Source organism: Mytilus galloprovincialis, chromosome 5 (assembly GCF_965363235.1).
Source record: "Mytilus galloprovincialis chromosome 5, xbMytGall1.hap1.1, whole genome shotgun sequence".
Taxonomy (NCBI): Eukaryota; Metazoa; Mollusca; class Bivalvia; order Mytilida; family Mytilidae; genus Mytilus; species Mytilus galloprovincialis.
The window spans coordinates 57309622-57323299 of NC_134842.1; the positions used below are offsets into that span (position 1 = coordinate 57309622).

The following is a 13678-nucleotide window of genomic DNA, read 5'->3' on the forward strand; positions in this document are numbered from 1 at the left end:
AAACATTGAGAATTAAAACAATTCTTTACTTTTCACTTCATCTATAATAGGAAAAAAGAGTCAGGGACAAGTAAAACGTAAAAGGTAAACTGGTTACGTATTTGAAATTGCAAAAATTTCAATTTCCGTTTTGCTGTATACCTCAATCACCCACGCCGGATGGAAGTTTAAAATCCTGTTTCATGATAGTTCCTTTGAATATTGGGTTAAAATTGATTAAATCTCCCATAATACATTTCACCTGTGTAATTAATATGAATTAATCGACATATCAGGAACAGGGTTCTACATACTGTCCTCTTAATTACCCTTCCCTCCAATCAATAGAATTGTGATTGAGTTCTATTTCTGCTGTGAAGTTCAATCAAACATGGTATAGACATGTGCTATAACTGAGAAGACACCTTCTCAATGAGCTTTAATTAATACATCACACCAGCTAACGCCATATTCATTCCATGTTCAATGTGAATAAAAGAAATGTGGGATATTTCCAATATATGTCAGTGCGTCACTACATTTAAACTAGATTCAAAAGATTTGCTTAATCATGGAATTTCCACCATTTTCTACATCTGAAAACGCCTGTACCAAGTCAGGAATATGACAGCTCAGTTCTTTCCATTCATTTTTGATGCGTTTTGTTATTTGATTTTGCCATGTGATTATGGACTTTCCGAACTGATTTTCCTCTAAGTTCAGTATTTTTGTGATTTTACTTTTTTCCAAAAGAGCCAGATACACACACACATATATATATAATATTTGATATATAGTCAGCAACAACTGCAAAAGTAAAACACTTTGTCAAATTGGTAGTGTAGTTATAAAAACTATCTATGCATACATCTTATCCAAGCTGCAGTATATTCCAGGAACAAATAGACTCATCTTTTTTTTTTCTAAAAAGAGCTTCTACATTCATCCTTCTATGGGTTCAGCATGTAAATGAAGTGATTCTATGAATTTTTTTACAGCTTTTTTTTTTAATGTTGAAAATGTTTTTGAAAAGAAGGCTTCAACACTGACCTAATCCAACCTCTCCTTCTCTGGATCTGCAGTCAATGATGTGTAAAAAAAAAATCTTACTTGTTCTGTTCTATTGCCAATTCAATATTTTCAGATGCTTTAAGAACGTGTGCAGCAGGTTCACAACTTTTAGAGAGTTTCTGGAGCAGTGCTGTTGTAGTACTCAATTTAAACAGGCCCAAAGCACGCTTTCTAAGTCCATGGAGCAGACAGGCTTCTACAGCACCTGTAAGAGAACAAGAGGCTCTCAAGAGCCTGAATCGCTCACCTTAATTCTTTTGGTTAAATCTCTCATCAATGATTATTTTGGCTTTTCAATTTATTTAAATGTTTTTTGGATCGTCCTATTTTCTTCAAAAGCCAAAAAAAATAATCATTTTCTCCTATGTTCTATTTTAGCCATAGGAGCTATGTTTCTTGACATACAAGGAAATAAAATATAAAATTTATACTAGATACTCTGAAACTCATTTAGCCTAAGTTTGGCTGAAATTGATACAGCAGTTTCAAAGGAGAAGATTTTTTAAAGTAAGTCAACATGATGAACAAATTGTGAAAAAAGTCTTTAAAGGGCAATAACTCCTTAAGGGGTCAATTGACAATTTTGGTCAAATTGACTTAATTGAAGATCTTACTTTGCTGAACATTATTGCTGTTTACAGTTTATTTCTATCTATAATTATATTCAAGATAATAAACAAAAACAGCAAAATTTCCTTAAAATTATCAATTCAGGGGCAGCAACCCAACAACAGGTTGTCTGATTCATCTGAAAATTTCAGGGCAGATAGAAATTGACCTGATAAACAATATTACCCAACGTCAGATTTGCTCTAAATGCTTTGGTTTTTGAGTTATAAGCCAAAAACTGCATTTGACCCCTATGTTCTATTTTTAGCAATGGCGACCATGTTTGTTGATAGATCATAACTTCGGATACAATTTACAAACTAGATACCCTAAGGAACATTCAGTTAAAGTTTGGAAGTATTTGGCCCTGTAGTTTCAGAGGAGAAGATTTTTGTAAAAGATTACTAAGATTTACGAAAAATGGTTAAAAATTGACTATAAAGGGCAATAACTCCTAAAGGGGTCAACTGACCATTTCCGTCATGTTGACTTATTTGTAAATCTTACTTTGCTGAACATTATTCCTGTTTACAGTTTATCTCTATCTATAATAATATTCAAGATAATAACCAAAAACAGCAAAATTTCCTTAAAATTACCAATTCAGGGGCAGCAACCCAACAACGGGTTGTCTGATTCATCTGAAAATTTCAGGGCAGATAGATCTTGACCTGATAAACAATATTACCCCTGTCATATTTGCTCTAAATGCTTTGGTTTTTGAGTTATAAGCCAAAAACTGCATTTGACCCCTATGTTCTATTTTTAGCAATAGCGACCATGTTTGTTGATACATCAAAACTTCGGATACAATTTATAAATTAGATACCCTAAGGAACATTCAGTTAAAGTTTGAAAGTATTTGGCCCAGTAGTTTCAGAGGAGAAGATTCTTGAAATAGTTTACGACGACAGACGACGACGGACGACGGACGACAGACGACGGACGACGACGGACGCCAAGTGATGGCATAAGCTCACTTGTCCCTTCGGGACAGGTGAGCTAAAAAAGTAGGATTAAATAATTGGTATGAAATTATGTCATTTATGTTGTAAAGAAACACTATTACATCTTTTACTTGGAATAGCTCAGACAGTTTTATATATCTTTCACTAATTTATAAAATTGAGAATGGAAATGGTGAATATGTCAAAAAGACAACAACCCAACTAAAGAGCAGAATGCATCAATATACATTTAAACCTATTTTATCAACTTGTTTTGGTTGGTAGTTTTCACAATGGCAATAATGACATACCACATCACCTTTTCAATGAATTGATTGACCATAAAAACTGGATTAAGAGCACTCTTATTCTTTATAACAGGATCATAAGAATTTAAATTGAATAAATGGAGAATGTATCCATAGACCACAAGTGATTCCCCTGCTTGCTATTAACATTATAAAAGGACAAAACTCAAGAATGATAAAAAGTGACGCCAATAAAATTAACAATTGATTTGTGTTTTCTGGTAATAAGCATGTGTATGAGTTTGAAGCAAACTTAAGGTAGAGAGTGAAAACAAAAAAATCAGCAATTTTTCCTTTTTAAGGGGCATAACTAAGGTTGAAGAACAGAAACCAATTTCTGGACTACATAAGAATGGATGTCAGACATACAGGCGGATAAGTGTATCACATAATGCCCCACTTGCCTGCAGCATCAGCATAAAATTATTTGAACATGATAATTTTGACAACTAATTCAGAAATGAAATCTTTCTTTCACAAAATGTTCTCTAAGGAGTTGTCTAGTAGGTAATAATAAATGACCTTTAAGTACTGTTATAATGAACAGTTCTAAAATAGCAGCTGATCTTTTAGAGTGCATGATGATCTATACAAGTTATTTTTGTACTGTAAAAGTATAAGTTATCATTTATTATTCAGAAACACCCACGACAAATACATATATATCCATAAAGATATATTACAAATTATGTCTAAAAACCCAATACCCAACATACGTAAAAACCAAAAACAGAAACAGCGCTCTCAAAGCCTTGTCGGCAATACAATCAAAATTACATAAAAATAGACTAAGAAGATTTATAGGACAATAATCTTGGTTTGACGCAACCAGGAATCAGTCTCATGAGACAATAGATATTAGTTTCTGGGTAAATTTATTAACCATTTCCCCAAGAATAATTTCTTGATTAAGGAAAATTGTATATGTCATGGACCTTAAACATTTAAGAGTTTTCTGTTGTTAGACTGTTTTTTATGATTTCTCAAGTGACAATAACTAATGGTATTTTATGTCAAAGTCTCCAAATAAGTAAAGGGAATTATGGGAAAATCAATTCCATCAATTTGAAATTTGAATCTTATCCAGGTACATCAAAAAGCAGATCATGTTTAAGATGATTTGCATTGATATCTTGAGAAGACAATGAAGTTCACAGTTAATTGACTTGTGATTTATATACAGTTTTAATTTTTTTTTAAAATTGCTCTGAAAACAAAATTGGATAATTTGAAAAAAAATGAAAGATTCTACCTGTCAGATTGATTTTCATTTCAATAATTATAGAATTATAAAACAATTCTTACATAGATTTTGAGAAGAAAACAAAAGAATTCCACTGACCAGTTGCATGAAAATAGGGTAAAGTTGTTTTCATTACAAAAACGGTTAAACAGCTTTGAAATGTAAACTATTTAGATGTATAGTTGAAAAATTGTACATAAAGTTAATCATATACAAAAAGGAAGTGGACAATTTGCTATATGAGGAGACAACTCTTCCCCAGAGACGAAATGATGTAGAAGTGAGCAACTATAGGTAAATGTACAACCTTGAGCAACTATGAGCAAAACATTAAACACATAGCAATTGAGCAATAAAAGACTCCATAATAATAAATGTACAACTCAAACAAAAAAACTTTATGAACTGATTTATGTACAAAACAATATCGAAAAACAAATATGATAACACTAAACTCTGTAGTCTACTGGAAAAATGATTTTGCCAGGTATATGTGCAGTCGTTGCTGTATGCTGCATTAAAACTATTTCCCATATAAATTTATAAAATAATCAAAGGAATAATTTTGGTTATTATTCCAATAAACCCCCTTGGTATTTTATTTAAATTGTAGTCTACGAGCAAAACTGAATGGATATATGCAACAGTATTTCATGATTTATATTGTAACTCCATGTAACCAAAATAAATTTCTGCATTTCCTATTTATTTACAGGATCAATACTAATTCCAGATATGAATGTAGACCCTAGTGAAATAGAGAAAGCCACAGATGTAATCACTTAAACGCTTCCAGCACCACATTGCACAATACATCATTATTGTCACAATGACGTGAGTGCGATATAAAATCAATTTATATATTCTGCCAATAATATGAATATGTTATCGCCTTGACGTCTGCTGAGAGCAATCAGAATTATATTCTATGAAATGTAAGGATATAAAGACATTAAAGATATCCAATTTTTAAATACTACATTTTCAGGGGTTTTGTATTTCAAGGAGAATTATTCAATTAGACAAGGAAGTCAACTTATTAATCCTTAAAATGATGTAAGTGCAGTGCTTGAATGTTCTGAAGGACATTATAATATCAAAGAGAAACTTAATGAATGACTGTTTGATCACAGCCTTTTCTGGATTATCCTTCCTCAGAAACAAAGGTCATGCACACAGGTATTCAGAAAATAAGTAAACGAGGGTTAATTTCGTTGATCTTTAACAAATTAACCAAAGATTGATTCATTGATTTGTTTGTGTTCAATGCCACTTTCAGTACTATTATGAGGGTCTGGATGGGGGGGGTCTGTTTATTCTGTAAACATTTAATTTTCACCCCTTTTTTCTCTGATCTTCAAAAAAGAAACCCCTTTTTTCTCTAAAAATCTTCAAAAAATTAACCCCTTTTTTCTCTAATTTCCAAAAAAGAAACCCTTTTTTTCTCTAATCTTCAAAAAATTAACCCCTTTTTTCTCTAATCTTCATTTTTTTTGCCCATTATTCTCTAATCTTAATTTTTTAAGGGCATTATTCTTAAATCATTTATTCCCCTCCCAACCCTCTATTATGCTATTCCGTGCCTGTCCTTTTTATTGGTCCAACAACCCAGAGTGCCCACAGAGAACTAAAATGCAATGATCTTTGGAAGGAATTATATATATATCCCAAAATACCCCTTTAAAACTTGCTTTCAGTCCTCATTGAATATACATCAACTGTTATGGGTATTCAACAACCTTGACCACCCATTAGGGTATCACACAGACAATTTGAGTCATTTGACACAACCACAATGTTTGGAAAGCAAATGGTTTGTTATCCAAAATGCATGAAAATTTACTCCAGAATCTTTTTTTTTTTATTAAAACTCAGGCATAAATATAGCAATTTAAACAGACTATGGTAATATTCTTCAGAGTAATGAATAATCCTTTTTTGGCCAAAAAAAAATAATTTATAAATTTACACCAACTTGAATGACAAACTTTTACACAAAAAGGTTGGCAATAAAATATATAGATTTGTACTTATCTCAATCATAGTTTAACCATTATGTGTTAAATACTTTATCCAATGATCAAAGATCAGTATTCTATAATTCAATTATTATTCTTACTTGAAAAAAGAAAATCAATATAAAAGTATACAAATGCATGGCAATCAGGAAAAATATGAACATTTTTTATGGACTATGATGACAGATATATCAAATTCAGTAAAATTCCAGAAAACTAAATTCATGCATGTTACCATTTGAAGTGGCATTTGAGCTCACAAGATAATATTTTCTCTAAATTTGTATATAAAGAAATTGTCTGGAAAATTCTAATCATTGTTGAATTACAAGTTTGTTGACAATATAAATAACAAGAAAATCTTACATCAACAAAACACTTGAAAGATGTCATAACCAAATCTTGAAGTTGGAAATGTGCTGTCAAGAAGGGGATTGTGGGTGGTTTGAATGATGTATGTTTCTGACAGAAACCTGATTGGGTTTCTTATAGAGTACACAATAATCTACAAAAACATTCAATAATTCCTGGTACATGTCCCTCAAGATTCTAAATAAACTGAGACGTCCAAAGTTGATTGAATACTAATTAAAGTAAGTAAGTTTGTTTGTTTTAACAAAACAGTACATTTTGAAAATATTTCTACAAAATATCAAAGTGTCGATCATTCCAAAGTAAGATACAAATACTATATTGAATACATGAAGATACTCTGTGGATTTCACCCCCAAAATAAGGGCAATGAAAGCAAAACACAATTTTTTATGTAACAAAAATATAACATTTCAATGTTCAAAAATACTGTAGGTTACTTCAAAAGTCTGACTCCATACATCAAATTTATATCAAAAGTCTGAAGTTTGATATTTTTTAAATCACTATTAAGATGCCCTTGTGGTTGTGTTGATCATTATTGCTTACGATTCGGCTGTTGCATCCCGAATAATGTCTCGTGACGGCACATAGTCATTATTTTTCCATCTAGATGTTTGATGACAGTTTCTATGATCTTCTTTGTAGTGGTCAACAATGGAGTCAAGCAAGAGCACTAATTGAGCAGCATTACCATTACAGTTCTTTATTGCCCAGTAAACATGGGTTTTAACACCAGCAGATTTGTCTCTAAGTTTTGGATGCCATGTCTTTCCGATGTTTTTCCTTGTCTCCTTTGTAATCTTTGCCATATTCCTGAGCACCTCCTTTGCACCATGCCAAGTGTCATAGGAATCAATTACATCTGGTTGGTTTTGGCTCAGATGTTTACTGACAGATGCATTTCTATCATGCAAATGAACTTTTACCTCAATCCTTTTCCTTTCGAAGTCTTCGTATAGCTTTTCTGTACCAAAAGTTTCACGTTTCTGGGAACTCCTTATCTGGTTGTTTGTAACGTGACTTATAATTATAACCTACTACTTTATGAGTCAAGTTCCCCACAGCTGTGACATCAGTGTGAAAACTGTTCTTTCTGCATGCATGTCTTGCATCTGTCATAATATCAAGTTTATTATCACTATAAGATTTATTATCTTCTTCCTCTTTTAAAGCATCATTAATGCTTTTGTCCCAAAGCAATATTACCACCTGTCTGAATGTTGGAAACATTTTTTCACAAAATTGTTTCTGTGGAAGTCCAATGTTAGCAAAACTACTAAATCGTTCATATTGAGCAGGAAACATCCCAGCACAGAGATAAGAATGTATCAACTTGTAATTCACTGTAAAGTCCTGCTTCAGTGCGGATGAGGAATGCCAGAAAATCGGAAAAGATGTGGTTTTAACTGGTTTAACAACTAGTCTTGCAACGTGTCCATTTTTTTGTCATTTTGGACGGTTCAAGAGGACCATACCACTGTGATAGACGTACCAGTTCAAACAGTTTCAGTCTAGTCATCCTGTCCACTATTATCAATTGGATTTATTTTTTCTTCCAGCTTTGGAGTTGAACAGTTCTGATTGTAAAAGTCCATCAAAATGTTCAAAATGTCCACATTAGATTACCTAATCACTGAACATTTTAATAATTATTCTACAAATTCCCTAATATAATTTCAGGGATTATGAATAATTTAAGGATCCTTTGTTTGATAAAAAAAAATAAAATGAATGTAGACAAATTATCAATTTTTACTTTCATATTCCTTGCCAGATGAAATAATTTTGCATTAAACACAGAGGATGATCTTAAAAATATAACCAAAACAGGGTTTCGAGATAAAGTTGAACCACTTCAAAATTAATAATATCAAGATACCCTTTATAGCGATAAAAGAGGGACAGTCATAAACTCATAAATCGAAAATAAACTGATAACGCCATGGCTAAAAATGAAAAGACAAACAATAGTACACATGACACAACATAGAAAACTAAAGAAAAAGCAACAGAACCCTACCAAAAACCAGAGGTGATCTTAAGTGCTCCGGAAGGGTAAGCAGATCCTGCTCCACATGTAGAACCTGTCGTGTTGCACATGTTATAACAAATCCGGTAGGTCACATTAATATATATTCATGAAAGGGAATATCTTTACATGTATTGTTTGTTTATTAAAAGCCAGCGTCAAATGGATATGCATTATGTGCATGTTCTATTTGTAAATCCACAGAGCATGTTATTTATGGTACATGTAAAACAAATGGTGAAGAGGATTAACTTCTGTTTTTGTTCAAATGTTCAAATGAACAAGAAGTTCAAACAGGGAGAACTTTATAATGCATACAAATGTATAGAAAAACTTTAGGACTGACAATTAGAACAAAATTTTTTTACTGAACACTCTATTTCTCTTTAAGGCGGGTCATAAAATCTGACTGATATGTGAAAGAAATTTTTTTCTAAAATGTGGATATTGTGGTAAAACAGATGTGAAGCATATTTTTTTAATATATTGTGTTTAACATTTTAATATATTGTGTTTAACATTTTAATAAATTGTGTTTAACATTTTAATATATTGAGTTTAACATTTTAATATACTGTGCCTTATATTTAAAACAAACATACGGTTATCATATTGATATTTTGTGCTTAACATTTTACAATTGATGTGTATACAGTGTAATGCTGTTTTTTTCTTCTAAATATTTCCTATTATTCTTTTTTCTTTATATTTTAAGCAGTTCATTTATTACTATTTTCTCTATTCTCTATTTTTGGGCCTTTCTTTTTGTTTTAAATTTGTTACCCCTATTTTCTGCAGTATTGGCCTTTCATTCTCTCTATTCTGTAAACCTCGTCTAGACCCGGAGTTAATATTGCATGTTTTCTGAATATACATCATGTTGTCCTCTAATTTTGTTGGCCATATATTAGATTATTGCTCAGTACTTAAAGTATATATGTATGAGTATAACGGTAAAACAAAATAAACATATCTTTTCCTTGAAATGAAATATCCTTGTTCATCCCACACAAATCTTAAAATGGAACAACAAACCTATTCATCCAAAACAAATTATTCAGTAAATGAAGCAATGCACAACCACAGTAGCAAATCAATGCTTTTCTTGTATATTAAATCCATTATGATATTTTCTCATGCTATCTAATTAGAAACAGGAAAATAAATATAGTCCTTTGTAGTAAAAAGGCTTTACAATTCATAAAGAGCTTATTACATGAATAAATAAATGAATCATTCATTTATGAGTTTTTAAAAGTGCAAAGATGCATGGAAATTCAAATTGGAACAAACTGTCGTGAGAACAAAAAACAATCCCACTCTAAGAGAAACTGAAATGTGTGAAGTTTAAGAGGAACATTTATGGCAGTGAAATATCAAATCTGTTACTGCAGTGGGTCAAAAGTATATATATTAGGTTCCAGATGTGGTTTACAGAAGAGGGAATAATAGGCCCAAAAAATTAAGCATAGAGAATAAGAGGTTTTTCAGTGTAAAGAATAAAAAAACTATTTATGATGGACAAAAAAATAAGAAATAGAGAATAAATTTAATGAAAAAGAAGTAAAATGCTGTCAAATTGACAGTTAACTGGGTTTTCTGTATTTGAAGGCACTGTAAGGTTGTGCTGTTACGCAAATGGCCCTGGTTAAAGGAAGGGTTGTGTGCCCAAAAATATGTTTAACCCTGTCACATTCTGTAAGTAAGGAGCCAGTAATTCAGTGGTTGGCATTTCGTCAAATCAGTAACAACATACTCAAAACTTTTAAAAGCATTGAATGAAAGGTTCATAATTTTTTATATGGAAACCTCTGGCAGCCACCTGCCATATACTTCACCAAATCAATAACTGGTATTTTCCTTCATTAAATCAGAATTGAAATGTTATATACTGACCTGAAAGTGATGTAATACTACTGCTTTCCTCATGAACAAACTTCCGCGTTACTGCTTCTTCCATAATCTGCTTAACCTGAAAATATTAAAATATTAAATCTTAGCATTAAGATAGCTCTGATGATGATAGATATACTAATAGCTACTCGAAAGTATATGTACTGATAAAGAGTAAAGCAAAAATAAATTTTACTTAAATACAAAATGTACAAAGACCATCTACATGTTAATAATTATCATTACATTATACTGTCTCCATTTAATATGTAGTATGCAGGAGGAGATGTTGAATGATTACCAATTTGATATTCCACTAGATATATACCAACTAAGAAGGACATTGAACAACTGTAAGTCACTGTATGGCCTTCAACAATAAACAAAAGCCATAGCATATAGTATAATTGTAAACAAAATGAAAGTTTTACAAAGATTCGTCTCTTCTTCAATGTATTTTTGTCTTCTGTCTGTTCTATAGTCCTTTTGAATAAATACAATAGCTATTTTTCTCTGTGTTGCTTATTCACTGGGACCTTTCAATTTCTTTTAAGAGAAATCTATCACTCATTGATTAATTTACCAGAGTAAATATGATCCTCTTAGTTTGTGAAAATACATGTATTATGGATAGACATGTATGTGATTTTGTGGTTTTGCCCAAGTCTGCAGTAAAGGCCATCAATGCCACCATGTTTGCTAAGCCAGCATGTCAACTTCAAATGAGGATTATTTGTGGAAGGTTTATTTCAATTTTGGTCATTATAATCAAGATTGTCTCTAGAGGCCATTAGTATCTTGGCTTCCGATAATCAGAAGTAAAAAAGAGGTTAACCAACTAGGGGATGTTTAACACCTGACTACCCATGAGGGTCTTGCATATAGTTAGTAAAGAGAGGCAAAAGACACCAAAAGGAAATTTAAACTCATACCAGTAAGTAAATAAAATGCCTCGCTGAGCACAGCCTGATATGACCGCAGAGGTCGTACCTTGGACATGAACAGTTGGCAAAATTGGATACAATATTCAAGCTTGATATACTGTCTGATTTTTGTTTAATTGTTATCACATTTTTGACATAATATAGGTTTCTGACACAAATAAATGTGGTCAAAGATCTTACAAATCTATTGACCAATACTTTCATATGAAGATTTCTTCTTACTGAAGCTTTTCAAAAATTTGAAATTTGAAAATTTTGAAAAAAAATATGAATTCCTAATTGGAAAAAAAATCCCCCTCCCCTTTTCCAAACTTTTGGAATCCCCCCTTGATAAATTACTCTGAGACTCAATTGGATCCAATTCTTTCCTTTGAAATATGGAAATTTGTAGTACAATTTCAGAGAGATCCATACACTTTAACACAAGTTATTGTTTGGTAACTAGAAAAATGCTTGTTTTAGGCCCTTTTTTGTCCCCTCAGAATTCCTACATGTTTGGGGCAATTACCCCCAAACTCAATCCTAGCCTTCGCTTTGTGATATGAAACTTTGTGGTACAAGGTCAGAGAGATCAATACACTTACATACAAGTAATTGTCCGGAAACTACAAAAATTGTTGTTTTTGGCCCCTTTTAGGTCCTTAGTTCTTAAAACTGTTGGCCCCATAACCCCTAATATGAATCCCAACCTTCTACTTGTGGTATTAAACATTAAACATTGTGGTACAATTTCAGAGCAATATAAATACTTATGCACAAGTTATTATCCTGTTACTAGGAAAATGCTTGTTTTGGGCCCCTTATTCCTAAACGGTTTGCACCATCATCCCAAATCAATCCGAACTTTCCTTTTATGGTATTGAACCTACTTAAAAAATTTCATAGAGATTCATTCACTTAAACTAAAGTTATTGTCCAGAACCCAATGTGTCTTTGGACTAGCTATGACACAGACAAAGAGCCCTTCCATACATCATGCATGTACATGTATGCTACTCTTAATTAAAACTAACTTTGTAACAACTGGATTATATAGTTGTTTACTGTTAACTTCTGATGCTAACCAGATGCTCCGCAGGGCGCAGCTATATACGACCGCAGATGTTGAACCCTGAACAGTTGGGGCAAGTATGGACACAACATTTAAGCTGGATTCAGCTCTAAATTTGGATTGTGATTAAATAGTTTACACAGCATAGGTTTCTGACACAGAATGAATGTGGTCTAATGAACTTAAAATATTTTTTTTGCCTTTGAGCAATTCACTATGCTGTTGAATATTAATCCTCTCAAAAAAATGTTTGAAGAAATTTTCTTTTTATTTATGAAATCTGAAATGAGAAAAATTTACCCCCCCCCCCCATTTTTTTTCACATCCCCCTTTCATTTTTTCCAAAACTGATCTCAATTCAAATTCCTAATGGAGTTTGCAACAATAACTACTCATTTAAATACATCATAAAATATTAAAATGTAAAATAAAGTGCTTGTTATCACTGAATGGTAAAGATTGTTTTAATTTATCAGTTGGTAGTAAAAGTGAATATACATTGTATATTGTATAAAACAATGATTTAAGTTGATTCAACTATTATTCTGGACAAAGAAAGATAACTCCAATTGAAAATTGCTTGCTATTGCACATTACTGTGCAATTGAAGATTTCTTGCTATTGCTGAATACTGTGCAATTGAAAATTTCTTGCTATTGCACAATACTTAATTAATATAATAATTTTGAATCCTGATTTGAACCAACTTGAAAACTGGGCCCATAATCAAAAATCTAAGTATATGTTTAGATTCAGCATATCAAAAAAGCCCAAGAATTCAATTTTTGTTAAAAATCAAACTTAGTTTAATTTTGGACCCTATGGACTTTAATGTAGACCAATTTGAAAACGGGACCAAAAATTAAGGATCTACATACACAGTTAGATTTGGCATATTAAAGAACCCCAATTATTCAATTTTTGATGAAATCAAACAAAGTTTAATTTTTGGACCCCGATTTGGACCAACTTGAAAACTGGGCCAATAATCAAAAATCTAAGTACATTTTTAGATTCAGCATATCAAAGAACCCCAAAGATTCAATTTTTGTTAAAATCAAACTAAGTTTAATTTTGGACCCTTTGGACCTTAATGTAGACCAATTTGAAAATGGGACCAAACATTAAGAATCTACATAAACAGTTAGATTTGGCATATCAAAGAACCCCAATTATTCAATTTTTGATGAAATCAAACAAAGTTCAATTTT

At 31.7% G+C, this 13678-nt stretch overlaps 1 protein-coding gene across 7 annotated transcripts in view; it reads right to left on the reverse strand.

Annotated features, from left to right (window-relative positions):
• LOC143076108 (small G protein signaling modulator 1-like) overlaps positions 1–13678 on the reverse strand; it is a 68116-nt gene that overhangs the window by 48123 nt on the left and 6315 nt on the right. For all 7 annotated transcript variants that reach the window (XM_076251759.1, XM_076251758.1, XM_076251756.1 and 4 more), the window contains exons 3-4: positions 10476–10551; positions 1090–1255 (exon numbers count right to left, since the gene is read on the reverse strand). In XM_076251759.1, the coding sequence (XP_076107874.1) occupies positions 1090–1255; positions 10476–10551 (242 nt within the window). The remainder of the gene's footprint in view (positions 1–1089; positions 1256–10475; positions 10552–13678) is intronic.